This window comes from Pseudochaenichthys georgianus, chromosome 10, assembly GCF_902827115.2.
Source record: "Pseudochaenichthys georgianus chromosome 10, fPseGeo1.2, whole genome shotgun sequence".
Lineage (NCBI taxonomy): Eukaryota > Metazoa > Chordata > Actinopteri > Perciformes > Channichthyidae > Pseudochaenichthys > Pseudochaenichthys georgianus.
Window position 1 is genome coordinate 2408425 of NC_047512.1, and position 24326 is coordinate 2432750.

Genomic DNA, 24326 nt, shown 5'->3' on the forward strand with positions numbered 1-24326 from the left:
ATTGATTGTACCTTTTTAATAATGACCTTACATGGTCGGCAAAGTTAAATTAACTTCAGAAAATCAAATCTGTTGAGAAAAAACTAATAAATGTTTAAAGATAGGAACTTGCCATCCCACTGAAAAACAGTCCGTCGAGATTTAAAGGCGTAGTTGTAGTTCATTCCAACGTTTAATTTGGATTCATTTCGCCAACAGTCAACTATTTTCATAAAGAATATATATATTTTTCAAAGTCAACTTTATTGTCAATCTTACTCAGTTTATGTTTATAGACAGAGAGATCAAAAAGACGTTTAAATAAAATTATACAATTTACAGATATGTAATGTATACAAATATATATATCCTATACACACCATCATGTATAATGATGGTGTGTGATGTAGGAGTGTGGTAGATAACAAGTGAATGTAGAGTTACATACAGATCCATGTTACAGCAAAAGATGGAATAACTAAGAAGCACGCAGTATAATAATAATTACATGCAACAATTAAATAACTGCTCAGCATCTCCACCACAATCCCAATCTGCTGTGTCCTGTTTTCCTCCCCTCTGCATAACACCCCATCACACATACGAAACACAACGCAGAGTCTGAGGGTGTTAAGAGTATGTTTATTTAAATGTCCTCCTCTCTACTGGCCAACACAGGGAGCATATGCTGGGTGTAGAACGAGAGACCTGTAGTTCACCGAGCGGTTTCACACAAAAAAATGTGTAACTTCACAGTTTTACGACACATTTTTATTTTTTTGACTTGCAAAATATTCTTTTAAATTGACAAACATCATATGTGTCATTCGTGGCACAATTCAAACGGGATCAAAAGATAACCTTTCTCTCTCCATTGACTTCAATGTATAATTTTACGCTTCCGGGGTCCCATGGAGGCTCCCGGAAAGGGAGGGACTTCGCCTCTCTATATGGATGTTGTACAACAATGTTAATCCAGTCAGACAGATTTCTCTCACGTGTGAACTGTCAAGACTTATTCATAGTCCTCTCCATCAGCTTCTGTTTCCATGTGTTCAGCTGAGCTGCTGATTGGAGGCTCTGCCTCTCCGTTATCCTCAGTTTGAATTTCATTAAGCTGTGAGGACTGACGACCAACACACTTGTGCCTATGGAAACGACCACGCCATTTAAATCTTTTGTCACAAACATTGCAGCTGTATATTTCTTCTCCTGTGTGGACTCTCATGTGTGTCTTTAAATTAATTTTCACGGAAAAATTTTTCTTACAGACTGAGCATTTGAATGGTTTCTCTCCTGTGTGGACTCTCATGTGTGTCTTTAAACTTCCACTCTGTGAAAAAGCTTTCTGACAGACTGAGCAGCTGTGTGCTTTCTCTCCTGTGTGGACTGTCATGTGTTCCTTTAAATTTCCACTGTGTGAAAAAGCTTTATTACAGACTGAGCAGATGTGTGCTTTCTCTCCTGTGTGGACTGTCATGTGTTTGTTTAAACTTCCACTCAGTGAAAAAGTTTTCTTACAGACTGAGCATTTGAATGGTCTCGCACCTGTGTGGACTCTCATGTGTTTCTTTAAACTTCCACTGTGTGAAAAAGCTTTCTGACAGACTGAGCAGCTGTGTGCTTTCTCTCCTGTGTGGACTGTCATGTGTTCCTTTAAACTTCCACTGTGTGAAAAAGCTTTATTACAGACTGAGCAGCTGTGTGCTTTCTCTCCTGTGTGGACTCTCATGTGTGTCTTTAAACTTCCACTGTGTGAAAAATCTTTCTTACAGACTGAGCATTTGAATGGTTTCTCTCCTGTGTGGACTCTCATGTGTTCCTTTAAATTTCCACTCTGTGAAAAAGCTTTCTTACAGACTGAGCAGCTGTGTGGTATCTCTCCTGTGTGGACTCTCATGTGTTCCTTTAAAGTTCCACTCTGTGAAAAAGCTTTCTCACAAACTAAGCATTTGAATGGTTTCTCTCCTGTGTGGATTCTCAAGTGTGTCTTTAAATGTATATACAGTGAAAAAGCTCTCTCACAAACTGAGCATTTGAATGGTTTCTCTCCTGTGTGGAATATCATGTGTGTCTTTAAATGTATATTCTGTGAAAAATCTTTCTCACAAATTGAGCAGGGAAAGGGTTTCTCTCCTGTGTGGATTCTCATGTGTCGATTTAGATCTTTTCTATATCTAAAAGCTTTCTGACAGACTGAGCAGTTGAATGGTTTCTTTTCAGCACTACGTCGGGGATCACTGAAAGATTCTTGTCTATTTTTCAGTGAGTTTGAGCCTGAGGCAGGTTCTCTGGTCTCCTTCCAATCAGCACTGTGTTCAGCGTCAGGTTCAGAAGAGTCATCAGTGTCTTCAGAAGAGGCTCCAGTGTGGTCCTCAGTCTTTGGTTGTAAACTGCTCTCTGGATCTGAGTTCCTGGCTGGTTCTGGTCCTCGACAGTCATCTCCATCAGCTTCTGTTTCCATGTGTTCAGTTTGTCTTTGATGAGGCTGTGAGGACTGAGGTTTCTCTTCATTATCTTCACTCTTCACAGGGTCAGGAGTGTAAGTGGACTTTGTGATATTAGCCTCCTCCAGCTCCTGAAGCTGCTCTCCCTCCTGACTGATCCTGAGTTCCTCCTGTTCCTGCTTAATGTGTGGGGGGGGCTCTGGGTCCTGCTGGTCCACACTGGTGCTCCACTCCTGCTGGTCAGGAAGAGGGTCTTCTTTAACCACCACCAGCTGCTGGACATCTGCAGGAAACAGGAAACCCACTGTTAAATCAGTCTTGGACCTAGTAAATATAATTAGGTATGTCATTGAATTACAGTTTCCAGAGAAGAGAGGCCCATCCTCTCTTCCGCAATTATTAGGGGTGAGTGGAAGTGCAAAGAGGCCCTCCTCAGGATAATACAGTTAAGTGTTGTTAGTTAGGGGGTGCATATCCTGACAGGGTATGAAGTACACCTAAAGAGGTCACAAAATAATGACCTTTCGACATCTGGAACATATGTGGGTGTGTTGGCTAATGTAAGGGAAAGTGTGTGTGCGTTCATTACAGCTATATGTGATGTGAAAGACTTGTACTCATTGGAGCATTACCACTATTGACTGCTTGTGTGCAAGTTAATGTTTCCTCATTATTATTGATTGTTGTAAAACGAAATAATAATTAATCAACTATATCTGTGTTTGTGTTTTATTGATTCCTCTCTGTTTTAGTCTTTCCTACTGTGAGTGCTGAATTGTCACAACAACGTTTTTTTTTTTTCTGGTGTAGCACTAGCCGCAATGTAAACAATGAATTGTATTTGGGATTGTTCACAGATACACTACACCAGGGCCAGGGACGTGCACAGACATTTGGAGGGGCTATTGCTCTAAAATGGAAAAAGGGCCTCCCCCCCAAAAAAAACATAAGACCTTTTGAAAATTGTAACTTGTTTTTAATGTAAAAGAAACCAAACAATTATTACACTAAATTGAACAGTAATTCACATCTCATAACAAAATAAGCTATGGTGACTTGCATTCGGTGACTTGATTTTAAAAATGAAAACCAGGGAAATTCTTTGTTTTGCGGTCCATATCTCATTAAAATATCTAATGTTAGTAACTATTAAAGACAAAATGGGGACAATTCTATTCTAATGTAGTTTGACCTTTGTAACTGCTGTGCAGTCCAGACATACTGATAAAATAGGGCCTCTAACTTAAATAAACTCACTAATTAATGAAACAAGTTCAATACGCATTATTCTTATTCTTATCATTCTTTATGAGCGCAGTAACGGTAAGGTATCCAATGACTTATTTATTTAGTATTCCATAACGCCCTGACACCCAAGAGGAAAAGAACATTTATTGAGACATGGAAAACCCAGTTTCCGTGGGTAAGATGTGTGGACGACATCATGTTCTGTGAGGTCTGCAGAGAATATCCATCCATTGCTGACCACAACAGTAAACTGTACGAGGGTGTCACAGGGTCAAAACGCATTGAGACAGTTCAGTCACACGAGTCCAGCAAATATCACCTTCTCTGCATTCAAAGGAAAGAGGTCACAGAGAAAGGCACAGGGCCAATGTTTGTGGCTCTCAAGAAGCAGGCAGAAAATATGGACGACCAACTGAAACCCATGTTCAACACAGCGTTTTATGTCACCAAACAAAAGCTGCCTTTCCGATCGCTTGAGGGCCTCATCGAACATCAAGAGAAGAATGGCATTAAAATGCAGACACAGTACCGGAACGACAAGGGGTGCAAGGCATTTGTGCAGGCCATTGCAGAAGTCGAGAAGGACAGAGTTTCTGAAGACCTCAAGACTTCAAGATGTTTCACTGATGGGAGATGGATCCACAGATATATCTGTGACAGAACATGAGAATGTATAGGTAATTATTATTTAGAATTTTTTTGTAAGTGCATATTTAAGTTACATTTTATCTCCAAAAGGGCCTTTTGTTTATGAGCCATTAATTCACAATCATTTTATTGATGCATTTTATTAGTTTCAATTTTCAGTTAACTTAAAAGTTTGCAACAGGTAAAGTATATCAATAAATTGTTTAAAGTAAATGACGGCGAAGTTGCTTTTTAGTGTTCTTAAGTCTTAAAAAAAGGTGAAGGCAACACTGGTGTGGGAAGGTTTATATAAGCCAAATAAAAAAAAATGTGTATCTTCAGGTATGTCAAATATGGACTTCCAACCACAGAGTTTGCACGAGAAACTTACCGGTGCGCCAAGTAGGAAATGGAGCACAGAGTAGACAACCGTTTAATTGCAGACTGTTATGTTTATGTGGAGAAATGGCAATGCATACATTATTTGAGATATATTTGAAACTCGGACTTCATTTAGGGACATTTTGGCCAGGGGTTTAGAGCCATTTGTTTAAGCACCGGATTCACAAAACAGAAGAGTCTGTAAACCAGTCTACTTTGATCTATGAATTCCTGTCCGTGACTCTCACAGTATATGCTGCCCACAGCTGTTGTATAGAAGGAAAACCTCCTTCACTTTATGAAATCTCGGCACCAGTGGCCTGCACTACGAAGCAGGATTTGCCATTTACTATTCTTTCATGAAGTATGACGCTGCGCTGTCAGCACGCTTCTCCATGTTTGTGATTGGTCAAATGTTGCTAACCCCGTCCCTTTCACGTGAGCGCGCTCTCAGCCGGACAGAGAAATCCTGGTTGATTTACTGAGTTGATAACCAGCTTCGTAGGACCGCTTAGCAAGATCGCGTTTGTTAGGGTTAGTTAAGCCGGGTAACTCAAACATATCCAGGGTCTGTTGAACTGGCAGTAACGTGTAACTCAGCAGAATCTGAGAAGAGCAGCACCAGCTGCAAGGAGCTGTGCCTTTTACTGGTTACTTCACTGCGTTTCCCTTCATTAGAACAGCTGGATAGAGATCGAGGCTGCTACGTTTAACCACACACACCTCTATCGAACTGCTCGATTATTCCCCCTAATACTTGTTTTATGAAGGAGATGTCCGGTCACCAGGGCGGATGATGTGTGTGTGTGTGTTTGTGCTCAGCTCTCTGTCTGTGTTCGGTGTGTATGTGTGCGTCCGACACCGGCATTTGTTTTCAAATGACCAAGAACCGTAATTTACACACAACTGGTTCTCCATAGTTATATGTGTATTCCCAAGTGAAAGAAATGTGTTTCATCTTAATCTCGATGTAGTGCTACAGTCCTGCCGGAGTGCACCAGAATACACACACACAACTAATAATATGGCGTGATATTCGGGCAGTTCCTTGTGCGAACGAGAAAGTATATTGTGCACACAAATTAATAAAACGTGGCCTCGTTTTATTTATTTTTCTCTCTATGAACATTCCAGGGCTCCGTATGTATATCTCTCTCAGAATATATATTCTGTGTATATTTAAGCAATAGCTCACGACAGGCCGTGGTATATGCTCATTATATCACAGCTTAGGGGTGTGGTTCGGCCCGACGCGAAGCGGAGGGTCGACAACCACCTTAGCTGCGGTGAGGACTGGGGTGTTCGTTCGGGCTTTTCGAGTTCCTGTGTATGCCGTTTGGACTTAAGAACGCAGCTCAGTCCTTTCAGTGGCTGATGGATTCAGCGCTCAGAGACATGCCATTCATCTTCATCTATTTAGACGACATCCTTGTTGCCAGCTCCTCCTCTGAAGAGCACCGGGTTGTCCTCCATCCATTTCCTCGGGCATCTCATCAGCAAGGATGGAGCCGTCCCCCTCCCGTCGAAAGTGGAGGCCGTGTCCGCCTTTCCGCAACCGCCTACAGCTCGGGCGCTCCGAGAGTTCCTCGGGATGGTGACGTTTTATCACTGGTTCATCCGCCGGGCGGCCCACACCATGCGCCCGCTGTACGAGGCCCTCAAGGTCAAGTCCCTGAAAAAGTCAAGACGGCTGAAAGGGAGGCCACTTTCGATGCCATCGAAGCCGCCCTGAGCGAAGCCGCCATGTTGGCTCACCTGTCGCACAAGGCCCCCCATCGCTATCACCACCGACCGGTCTGACTACGCTGTGGGCGCGGTGCATGAACAATGGGTCAACGGCGCCTGGCAACCGCTCGCCTTTTTCAGCCACCAGTTGACTCCCAGGGAGCACAAGTATAGCGCTTTTGACAAGGAACTCCTTGGTCTCTATTTGACGGTTCGCCACTTCCGTTTCCTGCTGGAAGGCCGGGAGTTTGCGGCGTTTGTGGATCACAAGCCACTTACTTTCTGCATGTCCAAAGTGGCCGAGCTATCGCTGGCAAGGCTAACGTGGTTCGCAGACTGCCTCTTCAGAGCGGTCATCGGAGCTGTGCAGCTGGGCTTCGATTACCTCCGCATGGGCGCTGGCCAGGCCTCTGACCACGGGGTCCAGACCCTCAAGGTCTCGATCACGGGATTACGCCTGGAGGAGGTCACGGTTGGTGACTCGGGCGCGAAGCTGTGGTGTGACATCTCCACAGGCCAGCCTCGACCGCTAGTCCCTGCGGACTGGCGCCGACCAGTTTTTGAGGCGGTTCACAATTTTTCCCACCCCGGTAGGAAACCGTCCGTGAAGTTGGTGTCGCTGAAGTTGGTGTGGCAGGGGCTTAAGAAGGACGTGAGGTCCTGGGTCAACTCATGCGTGGCCTGTCAACGGGCTAAGGTCCACCGCCATACTAGGGCACCCTTTGAACTTTTTGCAGTTCCTGAGAGGAGGTTTGACCATGTCAATGTCGACATCGTAGGTCCGCTTCCCCCCTCTCATGGTTTTACCTACCTGTTTACGATGGTGGACAGGACGTCGGCTTCCGACGTCGCCCACGCTTTCATCGGCACGTGGGTGGCACCCTTCGGGACCTCGGCTTACCTCGGTTCTCAGTTCACCTGGAACGTGGTTGCTGTGGGTTTGGGGGTCAAGCTGCACCGATCCATGAAGGCGTCACTGCGTGCCGGCTCGACAGACAGCAACTGGGTGGATAAGCCGGGACATTCACGCCTGTCCCCACGTCGCAGCACAAGATGCCTGGTGGTGGACGTTGGTGGCAGGCCTGAGACTGTGTCCGTCGATTGGATTAAGTCTGCTCACATGGACGTTTCAAGGCCGTTGGAGTCAGTGTTAATTTCGTTAACGAAAACTATGACAAAAAATGTTCGTCAACAACCTTTTTTACATGACTAAGACGAGACGATGGCGAGCTAAAAATAGTTTCTTGATAACGAAGACTTTGGCGAAATGTATATTTAGTTTTCGTTGACGAGACCGGACTAAGGTGTTAATGGTGGACTATCGGACATTCAAAATGCAGGGTATTTCCCCCCAATTCGTCCCGTCCGTCTTGTCTGTCAAAATGCATCTTACGTTTCTAACTTGCAATATCATTATTTCTGCTCTCTTCACCCCAGAAGAGCGATCTCCCTGTGTCTCTCTGTGTGCGGCGGGGCCTAACAGACACGCTGCAGCGGCACACAGAGATCTGCCAGGGACGGAGCGTTCAAAAGTATAGAGATACTCTACAAGGCTCGATGTGGACAAAGCTCGTTTGCCATTAGTGTTTTCGCGTTAGCGCGTTGACACGAGTAGAGTAGTCTGTCCAAACAGCCGGCCATATTCAATCGGAGAAATGCACAATTTGACATCCTTAACTCGTTTTCTCCATTTTAGAATAATATATATGATATGTTTTATAATGATTGATCATTAAAGTGTTCTCAAAGATGGTAAAGGTGCAGCTCGTTGGAATGGCTACTGCAGGGTAGCTTGTGGATTTACTCCAGGTGGAACTACAGTCTGATTTAACACTTGGTTATATTTCACATCATTCATCCAGATTTGTAAAGTAACTAACGGTATTAAATACATGTAGTGGAGAAAAAGTACACCATGTAGCTCTGAACTGTAGTGGAGTAGAAGTACACAGTTGCAAAACATTTAAATACTCCAGTAAAAGTACCTCAACATTTTACTCAAGTACAGTACAATATAATAACATAATTATATATATTTCATTTATTTCACATTTAAAAAAGCAATTAATTCGGTTAACAATGTTAGTTTTTCGCTTTAAAAAATAACAAAAAGTAAATACAAGAATACCGTTAACCTCTTAAGCCCCAAGCCTGTTTTTCAGGTTTCAGGCTAGAAAATGACATGCCCAAAACAAAGGACTATAACTTAACTTCTAAAAGGGTTATATGAATAATTTATTTTATCAAAGCAAGGTTACATCCGTGAGTTGGATGTAGAAGTGTCAGAATCAATAAAGATGTTTCAGTGTCAGAGTAAATCCAGATGGAACATAGTCAAAAAGTGTAAATTCTCGTCTCCGCCCAAATAAAAACCATTACTTATAGTGAAAACCACCCTTGAATGATGGGTTAGTAGCCTCAAAGCTTTAGGAATCCAAAGTATAACATATAATAAGTACCCTGTATCAAGATTGCGGCAAAACAAGTGAGAATTGACCTTTTTAGAGAGATTTAGCAAAGAAAAGTCCAAGCGGACTAAGCTTTGGGCACATTTGGGTACATTTAGTTCCATCAGTGCCATTTAACCTTATTCAGGTACCAGACTGTAAAAATCATTGTATAACATTTAATTATCAATATAGGTATTCATTCCATAAAAAAATATATATATATTGTAAAAAGAAATTAAGTGTGTGTGTGGGTGTGTGTGTGGGAAGTTCCCTCTTTACATGATGCATATTACCTGCACAATAAAAATAAGGAAACATTTGATTCCAACTGGAGCAGATTTATTTAAAAAAAAATTGCACAGAGGGACCTGCCACTTCCTGCAGTACACAGGTGTCTTCACCCTTCTGTTGCCAGCATCAGAGCACCTCCTGCAGTACCTCCTGACCTTGGTGGCATCTTCCCCATAATACTCGGGCATCCAGAAGCCATATCATCATCGCCTTCCTCACTGTGAAAATGTGGAAAAAACAAATTGATTAATTCTCTGGCTTGTACTTTCAAAAATGTAACTCAAATCAGAAATAATTTCTCTACAACAACAGCAGAACATCAATTTTGAGTGTGTGAAATAACATTATATCACTCAAAATGTATACTGTGTAAATTATGCGAGACAGGGTTCATATAATCTTTTCAATATTTAATAACATTCCGTCTGTCATATATTTATATATAATATAAGTAATAATTGTAAATCGCTTTGGATAAAAGCGTCAGCTAAATGAAATGTAATACCGTGTTAAATTCAACATGTATATTTCTTGTTTATTTCAACAAGAACAAGAAACGGCATCCATCTTCTTTGGTTGTTGTTGAGTGTGTGAAAGAACATTATATCACAAGATGGATGCCGTCGTGTTATTGTCACGTGTGTGAAATTACTATAGATGAATACACTCTTACACCAAATTAAAAAAAAAGGTAAAAACAGATGAATACTCTTACACCAAATAAGTAATAGATACAAACAGAGATTACATACCTTTCCGGTTCATAATCAGAGTCATTACAGTCCCCTGTATGCGTGACGAGATCACTATCTTCCGACGGCGAGTCCTGAAATACGATGTCCAATGCCTCCTCGACGGACAAAAAAAAGTCTTCTTTCTGGCGGCCATTGTTACAATGAAGACAAAGAAAACAAATCCTGCTGTTTCGCTGATCGATCTGCCGTTCTCTGCTCTCTTGTCACCGCGGGACATGCTATGCTGCGTAAAAAGAGTGGGCGTGTGCGTAAACCAGCTATACTGCGTTTACTTATACTTACGCAAGAGCCTATCTCAAAATACGTTACGCCTGCGGAGGGGGAGCTATGCGTAAACTGCATCTCCCGCATCTGAAGCAACGGACTGTTAATCGTTGGACCTACTCTTCAGCCGTAAATGAAAGGATTGATTATCAGTAATCATTTTAAAGTGACACGGGACATTGGATTAACCTTGAGCAGCGTTTTTATTCCTTTGTTCACCACTTTTGATCACAAAACAGCCAAGGTAAGACCTAATTATTGTCATGGATTTGAAAACTGATATTGTTTACTTGCTATGTTCTGGCTGCTAGCTCGGTTAATGTTGTGCCTGTAGTGATGGGGTGTATACCCATGGAATCTGTGGAATCTCAGCTTTCAGAAAGTGTTGGTTGTGCAGAAATTATGAATGATAAATGATCGTTTTTGGGAGTTATGAGCAGAAATAGCAATTGCCCGTTTTTGCCATGGGCTCATTTTGAGGCTTCTTGTGAGACTTGTTTTTCGAAAAAAAATGTTTTCGTATCGTCAGTTAGCCAAGTTTCCTCCGGTCAGATGGGTATGGAATATTAATAGTTTCATGAATGACACTTTAGATATAGCACTGTTGCTACATATATAGCATTTTCGGACCCGAGCTCGGGTCCGTGGGGCTTAAGAGGTTAAAGTACCGGATCGATAAGGAGTATCGATAAAACTAAATAACGTAACGATACCCATCCCTAGATATTACAGAAGTAAAGTGTTGAGAGTGAAATGTTGCTTTACGAATTTCAACACTTGATGCTGTCCCATTGATTCCGATTTCAGAAACCTGTATTTGCCTAACTGAATTGGTTTAAAGAGAGAAAACCTTTTGACTATAAATTGACTAAAGTGTAATTTTTCATCGACTAAAACGTTTTGAGTTTTCCTCGACTAAAACTAGACTAAAACTATGAAGGATAGAAATGACTAAAATGTGACTAAAACTAATAACCATTTTCGTCTAAAGACTAAGACTAAATCAAAAACAGCTGCCAAAATTAACACTGGTTGAAGTTGGCTCTGCCCCCACGTCGGGGCCCCCTCCCATGTCCCGCGCCCCGTGGGGATGCCCTCGCCCTTGTTGGTGCCCCTGCCCTCCTCGGACCCTGCGGTCCGTATGCGCCGGGGTCGGGTGGTAACTCCTCCCAGGCGCGAGGGTTTTGACTATGGGTGAATTCTGGGGGGGCTTGTGTGGTGATTTACATTATTCACCCACGGACCTATGGGTTGGGGTATTGTTCCGCACGGACATTTGAGTTAGCCGGACTTCCTGTTTACCCCGGTCTTGCTTCCCGGGCTTGAAGTGTTTACATTTGTGTTAATGCTAAATAAAAGTCTAGCTTGTACCTTTGATGCCCCGCCTCCGACTCCCGTCTCTCGGCACTACAATATACAGAATATATTATAAATACATGTTGGCAATAATTGATTGATGAGATTTTACATTCATTCATATTAATGTTTGAATTACTTTATGACCTTTGTACTAGTCTAGTTCCCTTATTCTTTATCAAGTAACATTTTAGATGTGTTTACTTTATTATTGAACATATATGTTATTGATTTTTTAATGAATTATTCTCCCGCAATTTGAATTAATCCAAAGTGTTTTTTATTTGCTTTTTACACATTTAAAAAGAAAAAGGTGAATAAATGAGCACATTAAAACTAAATGATCAATTTAGGTCACATTTAATCAACTAGTGCCTACATGTATGGTTAATATTTAAATCAGTAGCCTACATTAAATGGCATATTATTCAATGTATGTATTTTTCAAAATATATTTATTTTGGTAGGTTTGCTCTTCCGTGATAAACTATAACTATTATAATTAAGTACATTTGTCTTTACATACTTTGTGTGTAACTTGTAATGGAGTATTTTCACAGTGTGGTGTTTGTACTTTTACTTCAGGATCTGCTACCTGCAGCAAGTGCTGATAAAGGGTCTAAAGTGTTATTAATGTGATAATAAAGTGGCGACTAAATCAGCATATACTTCTGCCAGGGGATCAAATCTCCTGCCACCCCATGAATATTTGTCTAGATCCGCCCCTGTACCTGCAGCTGCTGATAAAGGGTCTAAGTGTTATTACTGTGATAATAAAGTGTTACTGGAGAGTGTGAAGTGTTAATGAAGAGTAAAGGGAACAGACCTGCTCTGTGAATCCGAAGCTGAGGCTGTGAAACAGCGTCCAGGAGTTTCTGGAGTCTCTTGTTCTCCTCTTTGGAAAGAAACAGCTCCTCCTCGAGCTCTGCTATTGTTTGTTCAAACAGAGCAAATATCTCTTCGGAAGCAGCAGCAGGGAGTCGCTGCTTCTTCAACGACAGCAGCATTTGGACTTTACTCATGTTTCCTAGATCACCTTTCCCTGCAGACTCCGTTAAACACACCGTTTCTCTCTCCATCAAACTCTCAATCTGACTAGTGTTGCTCACGTGTTTCCAGCTAGCATGCTAAGCTAGCTCCTATAGTCCGAGGTGAACGCTCCAGAAAAAAGAGCACAGAGTCCGTTCAGAGGTTTATCCAGACACACAGATGATGGATCAGGAGAGCTGGAGCTCACACACACTTTCTCAGGAACACAAGAGAGAACCTTCTTCTTCTTCTTCTTCTTCTTCTTCTTCTTCTTCTTCCTCCTCTCGGTTTTTGGCGGTTTACAAAGAACTTTAAAATCACGCCCATCTACTTCCTTCTTTTTCTTCTTCTTTCGATGTTTATTGGCGGTTGGCAAACCAACTTGTAGGTGCATTACCGCCACCAACTGGACTGGAGTGTGGACAAGAGACAGTGCAGAAAACAATAAACAAAACAAAGAAACAAAACTCTAGATTATTTTAAATGTATCAATTTCTCTTAGAAATGTAATAATCTCTCAATATATATTGCCTGATGTTTTCCCTAACAGCCCTGATAGCGACAAGTCATGGATGTTGCTTTCTTCAGTGTCTGGAAAAGCACATTTCTCTGAGTACTATATTTCCTGCAAAGCAGTAAAACATGCTCAACAGTTCCTGGCTGGCTGCAGTGTATACACTTTCCGGTTTGGATGCTTTCCTATTATACTTAATGTATGATTGAGACCTGTATGACCTATTCTCATCCGAGAAATGACATTTTCCTCCCTTCTTTTAAACCCACCTTCCTTCCATCCCCCACATACCTTTGAATGTTATAAGATGTCTTCCTGTATCACTAAGGTCCCAATGATCTTGCCATGTTGTTTGTGCATATTTCTGAATGAATGTTTGAACCTCCGCTTTGCTGAGTGGAACTTCTATGTCTATGTTCATACTTCTGAGTGTTTGTTTGGCCAGAATATCCCCCTGTTCATTACCCTCCACACCAACATGAGCAGGAACCAGAGGAAACGAGTTGCTATGCCTTTGATTTGCATTTTATATAAATTAGAAATACTTCATTTATTATGTCCGTTCTAGATGAAGATCTACCTGATCGTATACTCGATAATGCTGAAAAGCTGTCAGATGCAATTACACTGTTATGTATTTCTTTCTCCTCTATCCATTTCAATGACGACACAATGCCAACAGCTCTGTGGTGTATACTGACACATGGTCTGTTACCCTTTTCTCTATATGTGTATTCCTCACTGGGATATAAGCTGCTGCCCCTGCACGCCCTGTCTCTGAATCTTTGGAGCCATCTGTAAATATGATTGTTGAGTCTGAGTGATATTGTGACGTGAATGCGCCTGCATGGGCACTGATTAACTGAACTGAAACAGGTGTGTTAATCAGCGGAGGAACTCACAGAGGGAAACTGACAGCGGAGAGAGAAAAGGCAGTGGAGAACTGTGAATGGGGATTGGAGGACGCTACATGTGACTCGGCACTCTTTTGGGTGGGAGGGTGTCGTTCGCAGCGGATAGAGCTGCCGGCGACGAAGACAGCCGGACAGGAAAGACGTTAGAGTGTCAGGATCGGGAGGCCTGTTACCTCCTATAGATAGTCAGGGCCGGGGTTTTAGTGAGTGCGAGCCGCGATCCCTCCTTACGCACGGCGGTGCCCAAGCAACACGGACACCAGCTGTAGTGACTCAGTTCACGTCGTCCAGCGAAGCCGATCCCCGGGGAGTTGGACGGCGTCCCAAGCGTAGACCCCGGGGGAGGGTCTCGCCAACGTATACCCATTGTTATTGTTGTATGTCTGATTTTAGAAGTATTTTACAGTGTATGGAAGGAGAGCAGCAGGGGAGAGGCTACCACGAATTGGAGCTCTCGCCCTAAATTGTTGGTTGGGTCATTGCAGTGTGTGTGTACTGTGTGTGTTCATTTTGCCTAGTTGTGTGCCTCCGGCAGAGGGTGTTTGCATGCCGTGTTCTTGGTGTGGTGTGCCGCGTTAAACGCTAGTAAAACTAGCCCTGCTGAAGTGTATTTAAAAGTGGACTCCACAGTCTAGTGGGGGTTTCTGGAGCCCCGTGGACTCGCTTCCTCTTGTTCTCTCCTCTTACCAATTAACTGTGTTGTAAAATAAACATTGCCCTATATTTTGTACAAAGCTGCCTCTGTATTTATTGGAAGGTTCTGACAAAGTGGTAGTGTTTCCTGCCACACCTGAAGCAAATCCAACATATATTACAATATCTTGCAAAAATAATTCTGGACTATGCGTAGTAGTGTCTCTACTTTAAGGAGTCCTCTCCTGCTGATGTTCAGGTGTATATCAGTGTGTAGTGTCTCTACTTTAAAGAGTCCTCTCCTGCTGATGTTCAGGTGTATATCCAACACATCCTCACTCCCATGTTGACGTTATGTCAAGTCCCCTGCCGGCTTTTTCCAACGCAAGGGGGGGGGCCTTAGCGTCCATTTTCAACGCAAGGGGGGGGGCCTTAGCGTCCATTTTCAACGCAAGGGGGGGGGGGCCTTAGCGTCCATTTTCAGCTTTCCGGGATGTCCATGTGCTTCTATGGACGCTCATGGAAGCACGGCATTCGTTTGTGTCGACTGCCCTTAAAGGCAATGTGAGCGTCCATTCTCATTGGATAGCGGAGAATTGTACACCCGGAAGTAAGTATTCCTCTTACTGTCGATTGATTTTACAGTGATATCTGCACTACTCATCGACTAAAAAACACCAGATTATCCTTGTTAATTACACAACATTGATTGGTTTAAATTGTGTGCAATGCTTTTGTATTTTTCCCCCTTCGATTCGGAGAAACAAATCTTTTTTCGGAGTAAAGGATGGCAGAAGACACTACACTACCCAGAATCCCCAGCTATCATTTCTCCCTGCAGAAAAAGAAAACATGGCCGAAATTCGTTTTATTCTCAGTAGAAATGCCTATTTTAAAGTTAGTTTGGCCATTAAAATGCGTTTTGATGTCATTTGATGCGAGAAATATGAGTTGTTATTTCAGATTATGTGTGCAGTGGATGTACATGATCTTTAGTTTGCTAGTTATTACGAAGATTACTTCAGGAAATTGCGTCCAACGTTTTCATTGTTACCAAGGTGGTTGCTAGGGACGCTGCTATCGATATTATTTATGTTATGTTGTGTAACTGTTTAATGGTGTTATCTTTATTGCTACCCCCTTCCCCGTCAATGTATAGTGTTGGTCCACAGCGCAAACATATTAGTTTAACAAAATCCGCATCTAAAGATACGTTATTTCCCCCCTGTGCAATTCCAGTCTCACATCTCACAGCACATCGTCATTAACAAATACCGGAAACAGACCGAAAACATTTAAAAAAAAAAAAATAATACCTTATTCCGAGTGTGCTTGCTTTTCTCTTTGAAAGTCATCACATAACGGCATTGTAATACACGGTTCGGCTGCATTAAATATTACATATCTGCCGTAGTTCTGTATTTATAGCCCTGATGAGAAGACAAACATGAGGAACTGAAAACGTGACGTGGATCATAAATATATCAGCCATTAAACAACATCTTACATTTCTTTTCACACAATACGTCTCCTTGCCGTATCAACACTAATTCGGCTCACTTTTATATTTGATCCAATTGGTAGATAGGCTGTATTTACACCATAAAGGTGCACAGATGATATAAAGAGACACCTGGTGGTTAAAGCATGTTATTGAATTTCATTATTTTTATTATTAGATATTAATAGGATCCCTATAAAGTATATTCATTACTCGTTATTCTCTACTAATAGTTAATTAAAGACTGTATATAATGACTAATTTGCACATCCCGTTCAAGATTTCAAGATGTTCTAAGGTTTATTGACATATCATATAGGCCTACACAACTATGGTGTAGTTCTGCACTGAATGAAAAACTTGGGTCGCAGGTTCCTCAACAGTGCATTACAAGACATCTATCAATATGTGTGCATACCTCCAGCAATGTTAACTATGTTGAAGCACTTATTTTAACTGCTATTATACAGAATGTATTATACTCTTATGATGTATGCAGATATTTCATCTCCGGCCTTGTCAGGTAGTGAACAATCTATAAATAAAGAACACAGAATTGTTAAATATAAAACACAGAATTTGTGTGATTATACTAAATGATTTTCAAATAAATACCACTGCATATTTAACTGTTACACATGCTGATGGAACGCAAATGTTCCAACTTGGGATCAATAAAGTATATCTTATCTTAAGCTGATCGATGGCTACTGCCATATTTGCAAAATGTGCCTCTGAACCTTGACAAGTGCATGTGTCAGGCTTATCAATTAATGTAATGTAATGTAATGTTATCAATTAACAACAGGAGGGGTCACAAACATAAGTCCAGCTGTTAAATAAAGCTCTTCTGACCTTAGCTGGCGTGTGGGTATATATATTAATACTGCCCATTATGGGCACCAGCAATTTTCACCCATTTATTAATTATATGTTTTAAATGTGAGTGTTTCCTGTCCCCTAAACCTCCAGGGATGTACACAGTTTAATACTGGCAACTTCTTATTATGGGAAATACGAAAACGTCTTTTAAAACTACAACTCCCAGTAGAGACGTGCCATAGAGAACATGTTGCGAAACAGAATAGCCAGCATGTGTAGTTCTGGGGACGGGGTGGGGGAGGGGGGACGCGGTGGACCCGTTCAAATCCAGTTTTGAACAGTCTGCCGTGGTTCCATCCCATTTCAAGTGCTGTTCGAGGCTCGGTAACCCTCGGAGCACACTCTCCAATCACAGAGCTTGAGGACTATCACGGGGTTTGTCAAACAGAGCACATGGTGTAGTCCAAACGATAGCTGGGGATTCTGGGTAGTGTAGTGTCTTCATTGCCTTTAAGGGCAGTTGACACAAACGAATGCCGTGCTTCCATGAGCGTCCATAGAAGCACTTGACATCCCGGAAAGCTGAAAATGGACGCTAAGGGCCCCCCCCTTGCGTTGAAAATGGACGCTAAGGCCCCCCCCCCTTGCGTTGAAAATGGACGCTAAGGGCCCCCCCCTTGCGTTGAAAATGGACGCTAAGGCCCCCCCCCTTGCGTTGAAAATGGACGCTAAGGCCCCCCCCCTTGCGTTGGAAAAAGCCAGCAGGGGACTTGACATAACGTCAACATAGGCCGACCTGGGAGTGAGGATGTGTTGGTATATCAGTATGGAGTGTCTCTACTTTAAAGAGTCCTCTCCTGCTGATGTTCAGGTGTATATCAGTATGTAGTGCCTCTACTTTAAAGAGTCCTCTCCTGCTGATGTTCAGGTGTATATCAGTATGTAGTGTCTCTACTTTAAAGAGTCCTCTCCTGCTGATGTTCAGCTGTATATCAGTATGTAGTGTCTCTACTTTAAAGAGTCCTCTCCTGATGATGTCCAGGTGTATATCAGTATGTAGAGTCTCTACTTTAAAGAGTGCTCTCCTGCTGATGTTCAGGTGTATATCAGCATTTATTACATGGCTTAGTTGAATACTCGATTCTGATTGGTCAATTCAGAACACGTGACACGTTGTTAATACCGAACAGACAGACCACTGTCAAGGACTTATTGACCGTTGTTAAGGACGCTCACATCTTCAGAAAGAAGTCCGGTCGATTTAACTGTATACAGTTGGGCCGAAAAGCAAACTGCATGGAGTTTGCTTTTCGAACTGGGACATGAAAAACAGCGGAGAAGTAACGGGGCAGAAACCCTCCTTTTTTACGCAGCGGTCCAGATATAGACATCAAACGGCGACACATATTCAGTTGCCAGTTACTTTGTCATTAGGGCAGGAATATCTAGATACTTTCCAAGGTTTGACATAATGAATTGTCCTACTTTTAAAGCAAGGAGCGATGTTTTCAAATCTGTAATCAAAAAGCTCCTCAAAAACGCAAGCAGGTCCTGCCGTTGGCTTTTCAAACTGACAAGAGACGCTCTAACTGTTTTTCAAATGTAACAGTTTGAAAAGCAAGCAAACTGTCTGATTGTCTTTAGTTTTCCGCTGTCGTGTGAGAGCAACATGGAGGATTTTAACATTCATTTAATATATTTGGAGAGCACAGTAATTTGGAGGAATGGTTAGTGGCTGATGAGTCCCCAGTGAAGAAAAGAAAAAGACAAGAGGGACAAGAAAACAGCGGAGAAGTAACGGGCAGAAACCCTCCTTTTTACGCAGCGGTCCAGACATAGACATCAAACGGCGACACATATTCAGTGTGCAGTTACTTTGGCATCAGGGCAGGGATATCTAGATACTTCCCAAGGTTTGACATCATGAAGTGTGCTACTTTTAAAGCAAGAAGCGATGTTTTCAAATCTGTAATCAAAAAGCTGCTCAAAAACGCTATTGAAGCAGTTCCTGCCGTTAGTTCAAACAGTAACAACGGACTATTTTTCTTAGCGGATGCATGTCAATTTAAATCAACTATACAAACAGTTACTGCAAACATCCACTGATAAAATGCAATGTTAACAACCTCATGGTAACCTCATATTTTTTTTAACTTAGGATCATACCTGTGTTTAGTCTAGAAAAAGATAAATGTGTGCATTTCATTATAAAGTTGCGTATATTTACAGAATGTTGCAAAAACTAAGGAGCTTATAAACATCAGGTTTAAAACTCAAAGGGAATTAGGCCATACTTCCACACGTAGTGATGGGATGACATGGTGATGCATATTCTTGTACAGTAGGTGGCGGTATGAGCCTTAAAGTTATTTTTGCAATCCGGCAATAACCGAGAGAAGAAGAAGGAGAACCATTCGGTTAAGTTTCAACATGGTTCAAGTACTACCAGGAGATGCAGGAGAGCTTCAGGAACAACAACAAGAGCCGAGAGTTCCCGGCTCACACCGCTAAAGTCCACTCTGTGGCCTGGAGGACGGGAGGAGACTCGCTTCCGGATCCTTCGATAAAACTGCCAGCGTTTTCATCCTGGAGAAGGACCGGTGTCAGTACCAGATGTGTTCGGGCTACCAGATATGTTCGGGTGTATTTCCGTCGCACCCGTCATCCGTCATATCCGTCTACTCACCTCTCTCTGCTCCCAGCGCTCTGCTGCCACACACCGGCCGTCTGCGGAACTGCAGCCGGAGGAACTCGGTCCAGCTTGTTATGTGTGGGGTGCTATGGTGGGGTCCCATGTACTTGTGCACATAAATAATGTTTCTAATTATTTACAATTAAAAAATATATATATTCTGCGTTACTTTAGCCTACACTTTTATAAGGCCACGAGATAAGATAATTACGAAATGTGTAGATAGAATACATATCTTTCAGGTTGTTATTTTGTCATTGTTTAATGTTTTATTTACCTTTTAGTATTTTTATATAGTATCTGAACTTTGGAGAGGAGTTGGGAGACACACGACACATCAAATCACATCTACAGATCAAGACGAAGCGAATGGAAGTACTCCTAGCGTGAACATGTTTGGGAAAACGTGTGCAAAGTCTCCGAAAATCCTAATAATAAGCTCATATTTGAATTCCCCATAAAAAACACATCATTCAGTAAGACAGTAAGATGAAGGTCAACACTGACCACTCAGCAGGAGACAGATGTTCAGAGAGATGTCCTGAACTCAGGGACTGTTGGATCTGCTCCACTAGAGAATGATCATTCAGTTCATTCAGACAGTGGAACAGGTTGATGCTTCTCTCTGGAGATGGATCCTCATCCATCTTCTTCTTGATGTACTGGACTGTTTCCTTATTGGTCTGATAGCTACTTCCTGTCTCTGTCAGGAGGCCTCGTAGGATATGCTGATTGGTCTGCAGTGAAAGACCCAGGAGGAAGCGGAGGAACAAGTCCAGGTGTCCGTTTGGACTCTGTAAGGCCTGATCCACAGCACTCTGGTAGAAATGTGTTAGTTCCGGTTCATCTTCAGACTGCTGGGAGGTTGCTGGTTCTTCTGACAGCAGGTTGACTCCAGAGTCAATGAAGGTCAGATGGACATGAAGAGCAGCCAGAAACTCCTGAACGCTCAGATGGACGAAGCAGAACACCTGGTCCTGGTACAGTCCTCTCTCCTCTCTGAAGACCTGTGTGAACACTCCTGAGTACACTGAGGCTGCTCTGATATCGATGCCGCACTCTGTCAGGTCGGACTCGTAGAAGATCAGGTTGCCTTTCTTTCTCAAAAGCCAGTTTCCCCAGAGACTCCATCATCTTCCTGCTCTCTGGACTCCAGTGTGGATCCGTCTCAGCTCCTCCATCATACTTGATGTTCTTCACTTTGGACTGGACCACCAGGAAGTGGATGTACATCTCAGTCAGGGTCTTGGGCAGCTCTCCTCCCTCTCTGGTGTTCAACACCTCCTCCAGAACTGAAGCAGAGATCCAGCAGAAGACTGGGATGTGGCACATGATGTGGAGGCTTCGTGAGGTCTTGATGTGGGAGATGATGGTGCCGGCCTGCTCCTGATCTCTGAATCTCTTCCTGAAGTACTCCTCCTTCTGTGGGTCAGTGAACCCTCTGACCTCTGTCACCATGTCCACACACTCAGGAGGGATCTGATTGGCTGCTGCAGGTCGTGTGGTTATCCAGAGGCGAGCAGAGGGAAGCAGCTTCCCCCTGATGAGGTTTGGCAGCAGCACATCCACTGAGGTGGACTCTGTGACGTCAGTCAGGACCTCAGTGTTGAGGAAGTCCAGAGGAAGTCGACTCTCATCCAGACCGTCAAAGATGAACACGACCGGGAACTGATCGAACCTGCAGATTCCTGCGTCTCTGGTTTCAGGGAAGAAGTGATGAACGAGTTCCACCAAGCTGTACTTGTTCTCTCTCACCACATTCAGCTCTCTGAAGGTGAATGGAAATATGAACTGGATGTCCTGGTGGGTTTTGCCTTCAGCCCAGTCCAGAGTGAACTTCTGTGTTAAGACTGTTTTCCCAATGCCAGCCACGCCCTTTGTCAGCACTGCTCTGATTGGTGCATCTCTTCCAGGTGAGGCTTTAAAGAGGTCTTCTCGTCTGATGGGTGTTTCTGGTCGGTCTGGTTTCCTGGATGCCGTTTCAATCTGTCTGACCTCATGTTCAGCATTGACCTCTGCAGACCCCCCTCTGTGATGTAGAGCTCTGTGTAGATCTGGTTCAGAAGGGTTGGGTGTCCTGCTTTAGCGATGCCCTCAAACACACACTGGAACTTCTCCTTCAGGGTGGATTTAAGTTCACGCTAACACTCAGCAGCAGCAGTTCCTGAATGAACACACAAGTGAAATCAGTGAGTGGATCCTGCACTGAGAATCTTAACATTGAAGTGAGGCTGTATATATATGGATACAGGATTCACAGACACCACATGTACTGATCAGCCAAGTCGAAAGATAGCACTGGTGGACGGCATGGTGCTTGTGCAGAGGCTGAGCAAAACACCAGCCACTGTAGTGACAGTCAAGGATCTGAGTGGCTGCTTCAATGACAGACTGATGTCACTAACAAGAGATTATGATGAAATCATCCTTGTGTTCGACACATACAAGACAGATTCTCTGAAGAGTGCAACCAGAGATAAACGAAGACAAGGACAAGCTATCCAGTACCAAGTAAGAGATGACACGAACATCGAACACATCCCACTGAGCAGGTTCCTAATGAAGAAGGTTGCTTATTTTCTGTGGACACAAAATGTGCATGTCATGATGATACTGAACTTCACAATTTTAAACTCAGTTTAATCAGTTAATGTCAATTATCTGTTAAGTCCTCAATAAAAGTTATGTTAACATGCAAAGAGTTCTACCTAATTATTGTTGGGACCATTGGATTCCTTGATCCTGAAAATGTGGGTTTAGCAGTTCAAATCAATGTTCTAGCTGATTTAGAAGTCAAGATATTACAAAACCTACATTTTACGGCAGCCATTTTTGAAATTCCAATATGGCCACCATATAAACACCTGGGCAAATGGAAACATGGATTTTCTGAATCCTTATACAATATCCTTTCCAAAAATGTATAGTATTGCAAATCCCCACAAAAGTATAAAGTGAACCTGACTATGAGGCTGTATAGTTTGAACCAGCTGATCAGAGGACACCCTGATGCAGATGTTTGCAGAACATTAACAGCACAAAAAAACTCTGTTCCGTCCCTTCTGTCTGCTTTTGTGTAACTTTAGTCCACAACCCTTTCTGTTAATCTCTTTCCATCCGTCCCTTGATCCTGCTTAGTAGCGGTGATGTTATCGAGTATTAATAAGCTCTGACAGGTCCCAATTTAACCTGCCGACGTAAAGATTGTACCTTTGAAGATTGGTCGGATGTTTAAAATAAAATAAATGTAAACCGGTGAATTATTGATTATATCTTAGAAGGAGGATGTGGCTGAGTGGGATAGTGCGTTGATATTCAGATCAGGGTTGAGCAAATTCGAGTCCCACTGCAGTCAGCATGTCATTGTGTCCCTGAAGACACTTCACCCCAAATTGCTCCGGTGGGGACTGCTCACAGTACTGAATGTTGCTTTGGATAAAAGGGTCCAACAAGTGACATGTAATGTAGAAGATTACCCCGGAGGGAAATAACTGTCCCAATGTAACGAGAGAAGGTAAGGACCCAGTAAAAGTGAGGACCATTTCTTTCAATAAAATCATCCCACCCATTTGGATTGGGATAACGTTTAAGCAACTCTTTGCTGTCCTCTCCTGCTTTAAGGTACATACTCACACTTAGGAAGGGCCACACCTCAAAGCAGATTCTAGAATACTCTGGGATCTCTTAAGCAGATTTAGTCATTTGTCCGCCATAACCCTCATCGTTTGCGTCATGACGCAACCGTTTGCGTGCCTGCTTCATAAAGCCAAACCGTGCGGAAACCCCTCACATCTGACACCGACAACAACAACAATGGCCGATTGTGCTCCAGCTTCCTCTGTACCTCTTCGGAAGACCAGATTCCCAGTAGGTAGCTGGTCTCTTCAGTGGACCACTGCTGCTTGTCAAGTTTCTTCATCGTTGTGTACAAACTGGATAAAATGCGGGCTTTTTGTTGTTGTTCAGGAGTTGATCCCGCCCCTGCCCCTGCCTCGACGTAAGCGTGACGTATGTGGTGCTTTTGCTCTGGCCGGACAATTTTTTGGTGATTGAAACGAACCGGATTCCGGAGCTAAGAGGCCAGCTGCGGTGTGAACAGGAAAACCCGGTGCTTTTCAAGCTCCAGCTCCGAACCGGCCCTGAAACACCGTTGGTGTGAATGAGGTATCAGAGATGTTTTCGAATCAGTTGGAACAAGTATTTTATTACTTATAAATACCTCTCTTAGCTCAGGATGTGTCCCAGCTGCCTTCAAACATGCCGTGGTGCAGCCACTACTTAAAAAGAAAAATCTCGACCCTTCCATTCTCGAAACTTTTAGGCCCATCTCCCAGCTACCTTTTCTATCTAAAGCCCTGGAGCGAGTAGTCTACGTCCAGCTGCAGTCTTTTTTTAACCATTGATGGCACCCATGAAAAGTTTCAATCTGGCTTCAAATTGCCCTTGCATGGTTCAGGTCCTACCTGACAGACCGTAGCTTCTCAGTGCAGCTAGGTGCCTTCTCCTCTGCCAAAGCCCCTCTTACCTGTGGGGTTCCCCAAGGCTCGATTCTGGGCCCCATCCTTTTTCTACTGTACATACTGCCCCTAGGTTCAATTCTCACAAACCACAACATCCCCTCCCACGCCGACGATGTACGGATCTATCTGCCACTCAATTCAAATGTCAACTCATTACAGCTATTGATGGACTGCTTGA

The 24326-nt window shown here is 43.0% G+C and overlaps 1 protein-coding gene and 1 pseudogene across 1 annotated transcript; both read right to left on the minus strand.

Annotated features, from left to right (window-relative positions):
• Nucleotides 1-521: 521 nt before the first annotated feature.
• On the minus strand, nt 522-12535 carry LOC139434659 (zinc finger protein ZFP2-like). Its single transcript, XM_071204544.1, has 2 exons — nt 12350-12535; nt 522-2709 (listed from the first exon to the last, which is right to left on the minus strand). The coding sequence occupies exons 1-2, from the start codon at nt 12528-12530 to the stop codon at nt 995-997; spliced, it is 1896 nt and encodes a 631-aa protein (XP_071060645.1). The 5' UTR covers nt 12531-12535; the 3' UTR covers nt 522-994.
• A 7566-nt stretch (nt 12536-20101) lies between these two features.
• Nucleotides 20102-23547, minus strand: LOC117453964 (NLR family CARD domain-containing protein 3-like; annotated as a pseudogene).
• Nucleotides 23548-24326: the final 779 nt, after the last annotated feature.